This window comes from Trachurus japonicus, chromosome 9, assembly GCF_045865225.1.
Source record: "Trachurus japonicus isolate A0001 chromosome 9, Traja_1.0".
NCBI classification, from domain to species: Eukaryota; Metazoa; Chordata; class Actinopteri; order Carangiformes; family Carangidae; genus Trachurus; species Trachurus japonicus.
Genome location: NC_140915.1, coordinates 37,571,962 through 37,589,030, shown reverse-complemented (window position 1 = coordinate 37,589,030; position 17,069 = coordinate 37,571,962). Strand labels below are relative to the sequence as shown.

At 43.3% G+C, this 17,069-nt stretch overlaps 1 protein-coding gene across 1 annotated transcript in view; it reads right to left on the bottom strand.

Annotated features, from left to right (window-relative positions):
- Nucleotides 1–92: 92 nt before the first annotated feature.
- LOC146982161 (breakpoint cluster region protein) overlaps nt 93–17,069 on the bottom strand; it is a 38,159-nt gene continuing 21,182 nt past the window's right edge. The window contains exons 6-24 of the mRNA XM_085787740.1: nt 15,767–15,874; nt 15,473–15,533; nt 15,314–15,366; nt 15,078–15,218; nt 12,635–12,756; nt 11,622–11,787; nt 10,919–11,038; nt 10,609–10,684; nt 10,397–10,501; nt 10,228–10,302; nt 9,594–9,691; nt 8,578–8,709; nt 5,607–5,666; nt 4,635–4,744; nt 3,586–3,725; nt 3,295–3,429; nt 2,500–2,605; nt 1,607–1,766; nt 93–1,517 (exon numbers count right to left, since the gene is read on the bottom strand). Of these exons, the coding sequence (XP_085643866.1) occupies nt 1,428–1,517; nt 1,607–1,766; nt 2,500–2,605; nt 3,295–3,429; nt 3,586–3,725; nt 4,635–4,744; nt 5,607–5,666; nt 8,578–8,709; nt 9,594–9,691; nt 10,228–10,302; nt 10,397–10,501; nt 10,609–10,684; nt 10,919–11,038; nt 11,622–11,787; nt 12,635–12,756; nt 15,078–15,218; nt 15,314–15,366; nt 15,473–15,533; nt 15,767–15,874 (2,058 nt within the window). The 3' untranslated portion in view covers nt 93–1,427. The remainder of the gene's footprint in view (nt 1,518–1,606; nt 1,767–2,499; nt 2,606–3,294; nt 3,430–3,585; nt 3,726–4,634; nt 4,745–5,606; nt 5,667–8,577; nt 8,710–9,593; nt 9,692–10,227; nt 10,303–10,396; nt 10,502–10,608; nt 10,685–10,918; nt 11,039–11,621; nt 11,788–12,634; nt 12,757–15,077; nt 15,219–15,313; nt 15,367–15,472; nt 15,534–15,766; nt 15,875–17,069) is intronic.

Below are 17,069 nucleotides of genomic sequence, written 5' to 3'. Positions count from 1 at the left end.
CAACTAGAACACTGCTGTTGAATGAATTAAAATAACATGAGATATTTAGTCTGAATGTTTATTTAATAGTAAGAAAGGACACAATTCAAAGATAATGTTATCAAGTTTTTATTTACATAAATCATACATACGTGACACACCGGTCATTACTCACCCTATGAATCACTAAGACTTATTGCTTATTTTACATGGACACAAGCACTGAAGGTTATAGTTTGTGCTATCAGGTGTATACTTGTGGCTGGGAAAAACAAGTAATACAGTCAAACAGTATATTTTCACAGAGGTATGAAAGTAACACTAGGTATGTGGATAATAAACCTGTTACTAACTCAGCAGATTTGGATATGAGTGAATCACTGTGCTTCAAAAGGTCCTGCTAGGGAACATTTGATATTTCAGCTAATTTCCAGGTTCAGCTATCCTCACTACAGCAGTGTGGTTTTGTCCTATAATGGTCCAAGATTACATACATACATACATACAAGGAATGCAGAGAGCAACACATATACATGAACTCCAGCTGAATACATCAAACTAGACAGTCTTAAAAACAAAGTGGACATAAAACACATGAATATGGACAAAAAAAAATTAAAATTATACACAGCACAGTATACATTCCATGAGTGGAAGTATTAAGCCTCGTCTTTCCCTGGAATGATTTGCCTCCCACCTCTCGGTACCACTTACGAAGAAGCACCCATATCTACAAGAAAACTGTCTCGGACACCACCAGAAGAACCTGCGAACTGAATAAGGACACTATACGACACACCGTATAGCGAAATGGAAAGAAACACTTCAAACAGTTAGGACAACATGCCTGCATGTTGCTGTGTGATAACTACAGTTTTCAGTCTCATACTGTTCAATTCTGTACAAAATTAAGAGAAGTGTAAACATTAGGGCAACTGAAATGTTCTATTGGTCATCAGCAGGGAAACATTGGCACAGGTGAGCTTTCAACCAAGTCAAACATTTCTAGGAAATAAACATGTATAGATAGGAAGAATATAAGTCCATTATTCCAACCCTTCATCCACCAGACAGAAATCCCCCTCTGTTGATACGGAGCTAGTGTGCACGGTCACAGGACGGGGCAGGGGGGGGTATTAAAGAGCAACTTGAGTAGAACTGTTTGATTTTAAATTAAATTAAAAAAGAGTGACATATATTGTGCATACATCATACAGGGATGTCTTCTACTGACACAGCAGGTAGGTAAACAAACTCTTTGCATCTCTGAAAGAAATGGCTTTAGTCATAGAGGCTGTTTCCAGTTTACAATGTGACGATGGCTCCCCCTGGTGGATAAATAAAGCATCTCCTCGGTGAAGCGGCTCAGCGCCGTGCACCTCATTAAGCAGCTGACATTCTTCCTCTGAACATGGACGTTTATGGACATGGAGCGCGTGATGTTGCGGCTATACTTCAGTGGAGAAGAGAAGGCTTTGGCGTTTGCTGTCGGGCGTTGGGAGGCTCTCCAGCTGAAGGAAGTAGAGAAGGACTTGAACCTGTAGAGAGACATGAGAGGAGATCAGAACAGAACCTCGCAGGTACTCCAGACATCACCGTCTCACTGTCTGTCTGGACACGTTTTTACCTGGGCCATGACCTCTAGGGACCAGCTGTCGTTCATGGAGATGGGCTGGGAGCTGTTGGAGATCTTGCTGTCCTTCTCAGACGGCCGCAGCAGAGTGGGACCGAAGACTGTGGCCAGATTGTGCAGCGACATCTTGTTGACGCACTCATTTTCAGCCACCCTGTAACAGCAACGTAAGAAATGACACTCAGAACTATAGATACTCACAATCATCGCACTATAGAGCTGTGATTAAAGGGCTAGTTCAACATTTTGGCAAATTGGCCCAATGCCATAATCCCTATAGTCATAGCAGTAGGTTTGTTACCTTTAATTGTCGGTGCAAGCTACTTTTAAAACAGTGGAGCAGAGCCGCGAGCTGCTCAGAGCCGCTACGGAGGCTCATGGGATTTCTTGGTTTCCCTCATCAAACTCATCAAATACACAATCCAACAACTCCAAAACGCTCTGGTGGACAAGTTGTGACCTGCACATTCACCACGCTATGAGATAATAACGGAGCGTTACGAGACGGAGTTGTTTTCAAGGTAAATTCATGCAAAACCGCTGATGCACTTTCCCGTCGGGGTGGGGGGGGCAGTTTTTTGGCAAGCAGCCTCTGCATTTACCTCTTCGAGAGTTGTTGGATTGTGTATTTGATGAGTTTAATGAGGGAAACCAAAAAATCCCATTAGCCTCCATAGCGTAGCTCTGAGCAGCTCGCGGCTCTGCTCTGCCATTTTTAAAATAGCTTGCACCGACAACTAAAGGTAACGAACCTACTCCCAAGACTATAGGGATTATGGCAATGGGCCAATTGAACTATCCCTTTAACAGCTGTTTTCACCATGGTCAGACACAACCAATAAAAACACACACAATTGTTGACATGTATCCTGACTGAAGTTGCTCACCGCTTTAGGTGGTCTAGCACGAAGAGGAAGGTGACCAGATTGGGCTCAGGTAGAGACAGCAGCAGGTTGAGCATGCAGCTCTCTTTAGCCACACTGTCAGAGAGAGCTGCAAGGAAAAAGCACACATGAAGACATGATGACTGGATGTACACTACGTTGTGTCGTTTTTCTTTATTTTCATTACTTTATACATTGTAAAATCATATTGAAGACATCAAAATTAAACAAAAAAGTCTTAAACAAAGCCAAAAGTGTTTTAGATTTTTCAAAGTAGCCACCTTTCGCTTTGATGGCAGCTTTTTGCAAACTTTCTATTCAGACATCAGCTTCAGTTCCCAGATGAGCTGAGCTCTTGTTGGCTGTTTTACCTTCACTCTGTGGTCCAGCTCATCCCAAACCATCTCAATTGGGTTTAGGTCAGGTGACTGATAACTGATTTTTTGGGCTTTTTATAGCCTTTAATTGATAGCACAGTGAAGAGAGGGACAGGAAATGGGGAGGCAGAGAGGGGGATGACATGCAGGAAAGGGCTGCCCGATGCGGGGCCGCCTACAGTGAGGACTGTAGCCTCAACATGGGGCGGCCGCTCCACCAGGTGAGCTAAACGCCGCACACTTTTGTGTTTATTTCATAACTCCATATGTGTTCCTTCATAGTTTTGATTTCTTCAGTTTGAATATACAATGTAGAAAGTGATAAAAATAAAGACAAAACAGTGAATGAGAAGGTGCGTCCAAACTTTTGACTGGTAGTGTATGTACGTAATGGCACAGAAATACAGAATCAGCAGCTCACCGATGCCTCCAGCAAAGTTGGGGTACAGCTCGTCAGTGAAAAGAGGCTCCGGCAGCTCACGGAAATACAGCTTCAGAGTTCCAGCGATGGCGTTGACGTCCATCTCCCTCATCATGAGAGACACGTCCTTGTTGTCTGTGCAGGAGACAACGTTCACCGATTACCAAAGAATACTGAGAAGAGGCGTTGAAAGTCACCCGAGCAGGTTGGTCCCGCCAGCCTCGGTCTTTACTGTCGTCTACTTTTATCAAATCACTTTTGAATTGAAAATCAACTTGGGGCTGAACTCACTGGAATCAAACGCAGCCTTCAGCGCCTGGATGTCTGTTGCCACTCCAGACACCCTGTAGATCCCCACCTCCTCCATCCCTCGCCGCTCGATCTCCTCCACACACTGCCTCACAATGAGGGGAACCTTGGAGCGCTCTCGCCTGGTGGGGGCACAGTCACACAGTTATATCCAAGGGGCTGATTACAAATAAACACATCGTATTAAAAGCTGCATTGTTCAAGTATTGTTTCCACCAGTGTTACTCTAAATCAAGAACACATTTCCATACAACAGGACAAGCACAAGTGTAAATAATAAGATGAATGCTCAGTTTCAGCTTCCTGGTATTATGTGCTCTGTCATAAGACCACTTGAACACAACAAAGTTGTCTGGCACTGGTCTCCTATTACAAGATTTAAGTAGCCTACTTGGGGTGACCCCTTTTACACAGCCACTGTAGAAATGTATATATATACTGTATGTATTTTCCCTGTGTGTGTGTGTTTGTTTGTGTGTGTGTGTGTGTGTGTGTGTGTGTGAATAAAATGAATCAAATACATGGAAAATCTTCCAGCACACCAGGTTGACTAATATAATTTCTTGTATTGGAGTTTAACTTGGCATGATCCATGATACGTGATGCTACCCTTTGTCTCTTTCTGTATCTCTGGTTATTGCATAATGCATTTTTATTATTCTATTTTTTTTTCTTTTTTACATTTTTCTTTTCTTTTTTTTCTTTTTTCCACTTTCCATTGTCCTGTTATTGTACATAATGTTTATTTCATTTTTACTTTGCCACTTCATAGATATTAACTTTGATTTTGTCTTATCAGTTGGTGACTGTAACTTTGATCCTGAAAAAATCAAAAATTTCAAATTTTCAAAAAACAAAAAAAAGATTCAAATAATTGCCGTCATTTACAGAGCAGTAGAGTCAGTTTTTACTGCATTACACAAGATTTCTCTCACATTTACAGTGAGTCACTGAAACCTCAAAATTTCTGACCAGAACAAGAAAAAACTCCAAATATACACAGATATACTGTGTGTTGACTAACAACTCACTTCGTCACTACATTGATTTTCACCCCAAAGACACCGGACTGTTTCCGTGAAGGCATCCTCTTCAGGCTGAACTCTCTGCTGGCGAATTTCATCGACAGCTTCACCTCAATCTGCAATAAAACAATAAGAGTGCAGAAAACCAGTTACTTTCCATGGTGACGTGAGTTAGCTTACAAAGTGTGAAACTATCCCGTGTGTCCGTTGGCTGGACTGTGTCTACAAGTGGCATCAACAGGATAACAGGAGCAACAGCTGCAGCCACAACAGACTAAGTGTAGGAAACTGAGCTGAGTGTGTTACTGCTCTCATTGTTATTTTGTGTTACTTCATTATTCACTTTACTGTATTTAGCTGTATCTCAGTTATTACTGTATGAAACAATCCAGCCGTTACTGTTGGGTGTTCAATCTACAAAGCGAAAGTTGGTATCCGATTCTGATTTGGAGGTTATGAGGAAAGTTAAGTCAACATAAATTTAAGGGTGATATGTTTTTAAATTAGTGTTTGATCTGATATTACAAGCCTTAAGGCTTTTGAACACTTACTGTCAGATTCATAAAAGTTTTGTTTAAAAAAAAAAAAAAAAAAAGCTTCACTGGTTCTCTTCTGATGAAACATCAAACAAGGTCGAGCTAAAAAAAAACAACCACATGCACCCTAACAGCTCTGTACTAGATTATCAGACTCCAGAGACCGTTTAAGACACAGATCCAGATTTGTCAAAATTGAACTCTATTTATGAAAACAAAAAAGGCCAAGTTCACTTTTTTTGCATTGAGTCCATAAAACAGTGTCTACATCAAAAACCCGCCAAATATAAAGTTGTCAAACCTGAACTACACAAAGAGGTGAAATCACCTTTTTCCCCTTTAAACAAATAAAACAATAGTTTCACGGTGATTTCTTCCCTAATCTCCAAACTGGAAGCTGTTAGTTCCCCTACTTTTTCAGCGAGTGCCTGAAAACACTTACTCCATTCATGGCGATGACCGTCCTCTGCCAGTCTTTGCTCTGCAGTGTCTGTGGATCCAGCTGAAACAAAAAAGAAGACATACTTTGTTTTATTTCTCTTCAGTGTCATTTCTGATTCTCTAAAACCAGGAAATATTTGAACCCTATGAACTTTAAATAAGACACACATTACATATTACTGTATAACAGTAAAAGTGAGTGTAGAGGAGTGAGTTTCTATACAGATGAATACATACAGGTAAATATAATCACATCACCTGCTTCATTAGTTGACTCACATAAACATAAACCATATGGTGGTGCTCACTCATGTGACTGATCTATTTTTGTCATCTGACTAATACCAACTGTCTACCACCCTTTATCTACAGTGATCAGGCATGAGGAACGTGGTAACATCACGTCCCTGCTGCTAAGCGCTAGGCCCGCCAACACGGCAGATGTCCTTTCACCCAAGAAACCATCAAATCTCATTCAGATAATCCTCTACTCAGTGAAAATCTATTTTCTTACATAATACTTTTTTTCCAAAGAGAATCACAGGCGGCACAATGCTGGCATCTAAATCCTGGCAGAGAATATCCCAGTAGAAATGTAAGATAAAGTCAAATAAAAGAAGGTTTTAAAAATGAGAGGAGACCAAAGTCTCCTTGGTCCTCAGAACAGTTCAGACCTGGCCGCAGCTCTCTGTCTGTCTCTGTCAGCTCTCTGTCTGTCTCTGTCAGCTCTCCGTCTGTGTCTTTACCTTTGGTCTGAGCAGGCTGCTGCGGACTCTGTCCCACAGACGGGCCCCTGTGCTCGGGGGTTTCCTCGGAGCCGTGTCTCCCTCTTCCTCCACACCACTGCTGGCCTGATCCACACTGTCGTCCTCATTAGGATTACTCTCACTCATCCTCTCTGGCATGAGTCTCTTAAACTCTTAAAATGTTACTTTCACTGACTATTGACGAGCGGACAAAGACACCAGCGCTGGCCTGTAGATTATCACGATCTTCTAAACCACGGCACTCGTGGGAGCTGCGGGTCCTTCTTCCCTGAACAACAAGCCATCCATCCTTTCGCTTTCAACACTCCTGACGGTTTTCATCGACGCAGTCCGGCCGAAACGTTACTGAACTTTCTCCTTCATCTGGACATCTCGGCATTGTTATGCTCCTTAAATCTTTTCATTACAGTGGGAGTCAGAAAGGGAACAAAGCCATGCAGTCTGCCAACCACGCTGCCTGTGTGTTGTTCTACTTCCCAGCTGGATTTGGGGGATTAACTCCTGAGAATCCCCTCCTACCCTCATTACCAGTGCGCTCACGCCTGTGGCTGAGAGGAGCGCTGCCTGGTGACTCTGCCTCTCAGGTAGCCTCGACAAGATCCTCTGGGACCAATTACTGATTAGTACTAGTGACCTTTAACATCAGAGCACGCACGTGCCTTGTCTTCCTCATATCTGAAACAGCGGTTAGTATGACCCATACATGGGTTAAACCACTAATCTGAAGGACCTTTCCCAGAGACCTTTGCTCATATTAATAACATAACTTCTTTTCCCACACAGCAGGTCCTCAGGTCCTTCCCTTTCTGATCCTCACACATACACATATCATCTCATGGGAACCTGAATATATAAATCTGACCCTAAATATTTAAACACAACAATAGCAAAGAAACATTTACCAGTGGGCTACATCTTTTAATTAATTCCTATATTCTGCATATTCACAATTATATTTATTTTTCGAATAGCTTATTTTTTTTCTATTTAAAAAAATATATAATTCGAAAGTCTTTATCTTTTCAAAATGGAAAACCTTGAAATCATAACACTGAATTCTCATCCTCTCATTTCTGACCTCTTGAGTCTATCTAGTGAATTTAAAAAGTAAAAACATTCTCATGTCGACATCAACAGAGAAAGCAGAAAGTCCGACCTGACAATACAGGTCAAGAAAGTTCCTGAAATACCTGGCAGGTGTCCTGTCTCCAGGCTGCCAGCACCCTCGTGTACTTTCCTCTAAGACGGGGCAGTGTTTGGACCCACCTGTCCAGCAGGGAAATCCCTTCACTGGCTGATCAAAGAGCGCTCCGCGTCTCTCTCCCTCTGTCGGACCCTGGAGCCGTGCCAGTGGCTACATTTGGTCAACCCAAAGTCTAATCTGCCCCCTGTCACAACAACACCCTATCAGGGGTCGGGCTCAAGTGACCCACAAGCAACCTCACCACTCATTTCTCTTTCAGCGGTGACGACGGCCCACAGGGCAGGATTAGCCCCAAAACGTTCCTGTGGTCAGTGGAGCAGAGGCGACGCCACTGAAGAGGAACTGGAGTCAGTAGAGTCGCTCCACATGGCGGCCATTGTTGCAGTGGCAGTGCAGTCAGATAGATTTAGGGTCCCACTGAGTAAATATTGACTTTTTTAGTTTGATTTTCTGATTAGATATTTTATTTGAAAGCTTTTATCAAACCAGAGATTTTGGAGGACTTATATTAAGTGTTAAAAAGTTTATGCATTTTACTTTTCTGTGAGTGGCTTTAAAGGGACAGTTTTGGGGAATAAATTCAACTGATCACGGAAACACAGACTGGAAACATAGGGAGGCAGCTGGTCTGGCTCCATCCTAAATTAAATGAGAAATCCATCTTGGTGTAAGGGTTGACTGATTAGAAATGAGAAACTGCAGCACAAAAAGACAGAAATGTCCTTCTCAGTATCACAGTTATCTTGAAGCTACTTTTTTAATAACCTAGTTTAAATGATGCTTACCTTCATGTTTTCTTTATGTTATGTATTAAATTCTGCATAAGAGCATGTGCTATTGTTTTTGACATGGCTTTGATGCACAGAACCCTACAGTAGTACTGCTCTGACTCCATGTGCAAACTGACACTGTCTGAAAACCACACCCACCTGGCCCTCGAGTGTTTCTTAAGATCATAAAGAACTTCTGACCCCGGTTTTTCCTCGTGTGTCCGTCCGTACCTTTATCTGTCCTTTGGCCATGATCTTATCGGTCAGCTCTCCGTCCTCTTTGCTCTGCTTGCTTTTGCTGCAGCACTTCTCATAACAGAGCAGCCTCAGAGTCTGAGAGCCCTCCAGTTCGATCTCAAACTCCTTGCACAGAAACAGAGCAGAGGTTGTTACTGGAGGTTTCAGCCCAGTGCACAGCATGTTACATCCAGTCAACAGTTCTCCTAAACATCCAGGGCTCATTCCTAACCTGATACCCTTTAATTAATGTCATACAATTCGTCTCTTAGAAACACAGTTCTTTAAAGGGATATTTCAACATTTTGGCCCATTGCCATAATCCCTATAGTTTTAGGAGTAGGTTCGTAACCTTTATTTGTTGGTGCAAGCTATTTTTAGAATGGCGGAGCAGAGCCGCGAGCTGCTCAGAGCTACGCTACAGAGGCTCATGGGATTTCTTGGTTTCCCTCATCAAACTCATCAAATACACAATCCAACAACTCCAAAACGCTCTGGTGGACAAGTTGTGACCTGCACATTCACCACGCTATGAGATAATAACACAACGTTACCAGACAGAGTTGTTTTCGAGGTAAATTCATGCAAAACCGCTGATGGGCGTTCCCGTCGGGGGCGGTTTTTCAGCAAGCTGTCTCTGCGTTTACCTAGAAAACAACTCTGTCTCGTAACGTCCTGTTATTATCTCATAGCGTGGGGAATGTGCAGGTCACAACTTGTCCACCAGAGCGTTTTGGAGTTGTTGGATTGTGTATTTGATGAGTTTGATGGGGGAAACCAAGAAATCCCATTAGCCTCTGTAGCGTAGCTCTGAGCAGCTCGCGGCTCTGCTCTGCCGTTCTAAAACTAGCTTGCACCGACAATTAAAGGTAACGAACCTACTCCTAAAACTATAGGGATTATAGCATTGGGCCAATGTGCCAAAATGTTGAACTATCCCTTTAATGGAGACACAGCAGTTGACACTGAAGGTGGACATGGCCTTTCTCCCCTCTGGTTTGCACTCTCACCTCATTCCAGTTGGGCTCTGTGGAGTCTCTGTACACTCGTGTTTTGGCTTTGTTGACAAAGTAGCCGAAAGAATCCACCTCCAGGGAGCAGTAAAGATCTAGGGGGCAGAAGTGAAACTCATTTTCAAAGCTGAATCAAAATGAAACTGAAAAGATTCATCAGGTTAATGACTGTGGGTTGAGACAGACACACCCGGACAAGGTCTTCTTTGACCTCACGCCGGTTAAGAGTTTTCTCTCCTGTATGGTTACAGCTCTACTGCTGCTGTCTGAGGATATCAAGGCATGTCAAAGGGAGTGGACCCCCAGCTGGGTGAACCATGCCACAGACTATTGCCCGACTGGGTTTTGTAATAAGAGAGCAAAACGTGAGTGTAAGCAGGCAGCGACTGGAGAGGCCACAGACATATTTGAGGCGGCTTGTACACTGTGTTCCTGGGCTAATCCCACTTGTTCCCCTGCAGCTGCCCTCCCAGCTGACAGCCACGGAGAAGGGGGGGCGAGGGGGAGGGAGAGGGAGAGGGAGAGGGTGGGTAAAGCACTGACACAGAGGATGATGTGACACCACGTGCAACCTGCGGAATTGTCAGTGATATGATTACGGATTGAAAAAACAGGCCAACGAGCCACTTACTTAAGCTCTGTTTGAGCCCTGATGCTGAGTGGACGATGACGTTAAGGAAGCCGTATAAACCAGGAGATTCATCATCTGTGGAGGGAAGAGTTCAGTTACAACACAGACACTGAGGACACACTGTATTAAGAGACATATTAAATCCCCTGCTGTGTAAAATGAACCCTACCTTCTTTATTCATGGTCATTGGGATAGTGTGAACAGTCTGGAGCTTCACACATGAGTTTGTGAGCATCTGCAGCTCCAGAGAGGTCAGAGAGAAGCTTTTAAAACCTGCAGGACACAGCCAAGGTGATTGTTAGTCATAGAAAAAAAGATACCCCAAAAATATTTACAACATTCCTGCCGTCTACTCTATAACGTCAGAAAGAAACACTCACATTTCTTCTGCTGCTCTCGAATCATCTCCCTCCATTCAGCACGCTCGTAGTCAGATGAGATGAGAAACATGAATCCCTGAAAGAAACGAAGGAGCTGAGTATCTCCTGCTGTCATTTCACGCCATCAACAGCAGAGTGCAGCAGAAGCCAGAGTGAACAGTTGGTTCGTTCAGAGGAAATAAGATAAGGCTGAATATACAGTACTATCTATTAAAAACTCATTAAAAGGAAAAAGCAAATCATCAGCCAAAATTCTTGGTCTGTATCCACGAAGGGTTCTAGAAAAGGCCTCAGACATCCTGTGACTCACCTTTCCATTTCTGTTGGCCACTCTGAACGCCATGTTGGGGGACATGAGGAGCAGCAGTGACTCCTGCTCTGATAACTTCTTCCTCAAGCGCTCGATCACCTTGGGTCCCTTGGTGGTTCTCTGCAGTCAAACAATAGCAGGGTTAACAAAACACAGACCTGCTGTCTACACACATTATTCTGTTCACATTTAATAATAAAATTTTATTAGCACTTCTTATGCTTATAGTATATGTAGTATATATGATTAATTCTGTTTTAGTTTGTCATCAGATTAGGTAGATTGTTGTGATGTTTTTGCACATCACTAATAGATTTAGATAGATAGATAGATAGATAGATAGATAGATAGATAGATAGATAGATAGATAGATAGATAGATAGATAGATAGATAGATAGATAGATACGTTTATTGGTCACATGAAAAGCTAAAACCAAGGTTAAAAAACTGTGCAGTGAAATGCAAAAAAACCAAGCTCTCAACTGTACCAATGAAACATAAAAGTAGATTAAAATATATATATATATATATCATCTATCTATCTATCTATCTATCTATCTATCTATCTATCTATCTATCTATCTATCTATCTATCTATCTGTCTATCTATCTGTCTATCTATCTGTCTGTCTGTCAACAACGTCGGTACCGTGTTTCCCTGTGTTCTGTGTGGGTTAGCTTTGAGTTTCTGCTTTTCCTCACCTTTTCCCTCTGGATCTCGTTCTTGATCTGAGAGATTTTAATCTTCATCGCGTCTATTTCCTCGTCCTGGACCAGGGGGATGGGGGTGGACTCACAGTCCTCGATGGTCTGGAAGGTCAGGTCAGCCAGGGGGATGTACCACTTACAGTCATACTGCTGCCCTTTCCTGTTGGAGGATGACACGTATCAATACATTTTCTTCACCTGATAATTGTGATAACTGTGTGAATGTAAGCACAAGCTTTATTTCAAATTTCTTTATTAGGATTAACCCCTTGAGGTGTATCACCTCGTTTTCGAGGGGGTCCCAAGTAAAAATAAGAAAGAAGGATAAGGAAAAAAGAATAGAAACACATAACAAATACAACATACATACAACATTCACACACAGACACTGGAAAGAATAATCCAGACATTACAAACATTACAGCCTAAGCATACAAGAAACAGTGAGCTATTACAAGCAGTTAACTTGAATGCATATCATTGTAGTAGCTGTACATAGCATCAAGGACTCAGAAATGGGCAGTAGGTAGGTCCATCTCAAATCTACAAATTCTGTTGTAAGCAGTGTTTAGCGGGGCTAGAACAGATTTAGGAGCATTGAGATAGACAACATCACAATAGTCAAGTAAAGGAAATAGCAGTTGGGTAGCAAGTTTCTTCCTAACTTTTAATGTACAACAGTGTTGAGAGCGGTAAAGAGTACCGAGACCAAAGTTTACTTTGTGCAATATATGATCAATGTGAGATTTGAATGAAAGATTAGAATCAAGCCATACACCTAAATATTTAAAACTGTCAACTGTATGCAGATTTGTACCATCCTTACAGGTAATAGCACAAGAGCCTGACATAGATTTTATAAAGATATAACTGCACAGGGTTTGCGTTAACACGTTTATTGTCTGTTTGGGTGGAGCAACCATCATTCCCCAACAACCCTGGGATTTGAACCTGTGGGTCACATGCCTCCGTCTCTACCCTCCGGCTGGACGCTGACCCAGACTCACCCCGCGGCCTGTTTCTTCAGCTTGGTGCAGAGCAGCAGGTCGGTGAAGAGGAAGACGTGACGGAGTTTCCTGGAACCTTCCACCAGCTCCACCATGAAACGATCCCTCAGCAGCTGACGGTTCTGCCAACAGGAAACCAGAAATACAGTCTTTACACTCGCTGATCAAAGTGTTCAGGAACAAAATTACTGCACCAAAAAACAAACATGTGAAACACACGGAGCTGCTGAGAGTTTTACATTACACAGAAACATTGATTTTACGCTGATGGTTGCACATATTTTTACATTATTGTTCAGCCTGTGGTTATTCTGCTGCTTTAAAATGAAAATAAACAAAACAATAAATCACATATAATGCAACCAAAACAAGACAGTAAGTGTAGACGAGGTCTGACGTTCTGATGATCTGTGTTTCGCGGAAATAGATTGTAGTCTTGTGCTTCCTGCCCCCTCGTCATCCAGCCTGAGATTAGAGGTGGATGTGATGACGTGGCCTCTTCCTGCAGCAGCACGCATCTCAAATTCCCACTCTGCCTCTTGACCTCGGGTCTAAGGCTGTTTACAGTGACAGTGGCCATGTGAGACTTTCGACCATCGCACACCGGCCGCGGCTCCACGAAAACAAGGAAATCACTGCGGCGTGGCTTTCCTCTGCACGCTCCAGTTCAGCTGCTTACGAGCAGGCTGGAGAGGCACCAGTAGTGTCCTGGTTTTCAGAAAAGTCGAGGTAGCAGGGTTACATCCGCTTATTGTTTTGTCACACAAACATGACCACAAACAGTCAATAATCCAATGGAAAAAACCACCACGCAGCGCTCACGCCCTGCAGACACAGGAATCTGCTCCTGCTTTTTTATGCTCTACGAGACACTGGGCACTGAGGCATGCACACGAGATGGGGCTAAGCAAACTCGTGGGTTTAAATGGTCGTGGTAATTACAGGCAGCTACGGGCGCAAAACATTGACAACAATGGGTTGTCAGATTTAGTTCCAGAGATGATCGCGTACGACGACCAAACCTGTATTTAAAAACTTGCCCACTGTCATGGGCTGGTATGCTATCTGTCAATCTTCCTGTGGGATTTTCAGACTTCCCAGACGACATGCAGAAGAATGTTCCCAAGAACTTTCTTTGATTTCGTATCCCACCCTGGTTGGCTCGGGCCAGTTCCCAGGAAAAACAGAGGAAGTTCTCACTCAGGTCATCTGAATCAGAGTCCTGAGCTGCATGCTGCTGGTGTTGGTGGGGTCAGGAAGCATGGGCGAGTCGGTATACACACACCCGGCGTAGCAGGCTGGGTTAGACAGAAGTAGATAAGGCGGGTCGGGCCGCGGGTCGTTTCTGGGAAGCGGGGGTCGAACGCCGCGGCAGGGACGGATGGGAGTGAGAGCCGAGTTAATCGACGGGTGTTCCTGGTGTGTGACACAGAGACCCTCGCCTCCAGTTGTTTCTCGAGGCTTTTGTCACGAGCTTCCTCTACGCTCCACTTCCTCCTCGACTACAGCAGACAGGCAGAGATGAGTCAGCAGCAACCTGACTCACACACACTCAGGGTTTTATTGCAGCTTCCAGACACCTTGTGCTCTCAGCTTTTTTACTGTCAATAGCCGAGATGTGACGGTAACCACTGAGGCAGAAATAATCCTGAATCAAAGAAATGCCACTGCTCTAAAAGGCTGTGCACTGGTTATTACATTGTTGTAGGGAGATGAAAACCTAACCTACTGTACATATAATCACCTGGTCTATCAATTAAGTGCTTGATTGACTACATTTTAGCCACATTACTGCATAGCTCTGGAAGTGGCAAGTTCAGTCTGTCAGTTAGTTAGTTAGTTATACATAACTAAAAAAATTAAATTATAAAAAGAAAAAGAAAAACTCAGGTCCACAGATTCACGTCCCATTCAGAGTGATCTGGTGAAAATTGGTGGTGTAATCTGAGAAAAAAAAAGCCTGTATATAAAAAAAAAGATACATATGAAAATAAAAAACGAACGTGTTCAAAATCAAGCTCAGTTCTCCTAAACGCCGTCTGCATGACAGAACTGGGCTGCTCCTGTGAGTTAGCCGACACACACCGGACATAATTATATAAAACCGTACAAAAGTGGGAGCGGCCCCAGGAGTCAGTGTGATGGTGCCAAGCCTTCCAAACCACCACACCTTCCAAACCACCGAAGTTGTCCTTGGCAAAAGACAATCCGGTCCACAAAAGAGAACAAGCTGCACCTACTCTTAATTTGTCCGTCTGTGGGCTGCATGTGTTTATTTCAAGAGGAAAGTTGATGATCCTTGTTGATTTATTTGCCACAAACCGACTATGTTGGCATTCGTGTTTCGGGCAGGCCTGAGCACATTTATTTGCAGTCAGGTTTATCAACCGTGAGTCATAGCGTCATCAGTGTAACTGTGAGCTGATGAAGCTGCTGAACTGACCTCTCCCTTCTTAACCGTCATGGACTGTCTGCGCGGTGTGATCTCTTCATTAATGCTGGAGAGGAAGTTCTGGGAGATGCGCAGGGCGTCCTGTAGCAGTGGATAGTCTGGGTGGCTGGAGGGCGTGTGCTTCAGGAGATCCTTGAATATAAAGAGAAATATATGAGAAACTAAATCCAAAAAACCATCACACAGATTAGATGCAGCAGATTTCTGTGAGTGCGGACTGGACTTACATGCAGAACCAGCGTGCTGCGCGTCACTCTGTCCACAGGTTTGTAGAGAAGAGCTGTGGAGGAGGAAGAGTCAGCGCAAGAGGCCCAGTCACAGCTCAGCTGCTTATAGCACATATTGATTAATGTGGAGGATGGCCATTCATTTCACTCAGTACTTACTTTCCAGTGAGTTTTTAGCCGACTGGTCTTTGCAGTCCTTCGTGCTTTTGACCTTGAGATTCTGGCAGGGAAGATGACACCAGAGTGAATGATGAGAAAAAAAAATACGCTCATTAAACCAGAGCAACTGCCCTAAAGCTCAATTAAAACAATCAGCACTGCTGTAAAGAGCTGCTCAGCTCCGTGCACTGCGAGGGCTGCTGAAAGCTGCTCTGTCATCACTTGTCCCGGGCAGCTGTACAGCACCAAACGCCGGCCGGCTGCATCCCCGCTGGGTGTAGCGTGATTGCATACCTCTGATATCTCTGCAAACTGAGCGTTTGCCTGGCAGCACTTGTCCGCCGTCTCCACAGCAACCTTATAGTTATCCACAAAGGCCCGGTACACTCCCAGCTGGCTGGCCTAACAGGGAACAAGTACAGTACTGATTAGACTCCTTCTACGACAGCGAAAGTAGAGTTTATCAGTTCATTATCATCACTGGGTTTGTTGCAGTGTCACTGTGCACAATAACGTTGCATGAGCTGGAAACGCAGAAGGAACTAATACAAATCAGTGCGATACAATGTTGGCTCACGTGTCTATATATAAATCTGTGTGTGCACGAGTGTTTTTCATCCTCAACAGCAAACACTGAGGTAGCTTTTAGTCAGCGACCTCCTATGGAGCGTTTTGTTCTCCTTTACTGCTTGTCATGTGGTGTAGCGAGGCTTTTATCTGGCCAGGAGATGACTCCAGGCAGTCTACTCACATGTGCACTACAAGGTCCACGGAGCATTACTAAAAGCCAGAGACTCCCACCTTTTCTTTTCTTTTTTTTACCCAGAAAGTCCCCCGCTCTTTTAACGATCATTAATGATCAAGGCATGACATTTAAGCTATAATTAGTTTCTAAAAGTTACCGACCTGAGGAGTATTGGTCTGTTTGATCAAAAATCAAGACACAGTTTGATCCTGTTATTTGATGCTTACAGTAAATCAGCTGAAGGGCACGCCTTACTGTACCTAACTGTGTGTACTGTAGGTACTCAAGTTCAACTCATGTAAATGTTTTACAAATTCAACAGTTATTACAACATCACACTCATGTGAGCTCATCAGATGCTTTTCATTCTATTGCTCTCCAACTTCCTTGTTTACTGCCTAATGGTTCTGTGCTACTTTCGAAATCAGTCAAAAGAAGTGGAGAAACAGGTTTTTATTGCCTTAGCCCTGGAACATGGATATGACACGTTTCCCTTCAAAGTTACCTTGAAAGAATTGAACCATAAAAATCTAAAAATCGCATTTTTAATTTGACAGAAGCAGTGATTTATTATATTTGTGTTGATAACATTTACACAGCATTGATAGATTTCCACTGTTAATGAATGACCAGGTAAGCTTGTGTTTACACACTTACTCATGACAGCAGATGGGAGATAATGGGAACAAGACCAGTCTTTGCATTCTGGACTTTTACAACATCAACAAAATCCATGACCTCTTTTAGGATTTATTGCACCCCGTGTGAAATGGTACGGTGAGGACTAGAAACTCTGACCCATGTTGGAGATGTGGCACTTCCTTACATATGTTGTATTCATGCCCCATGTTA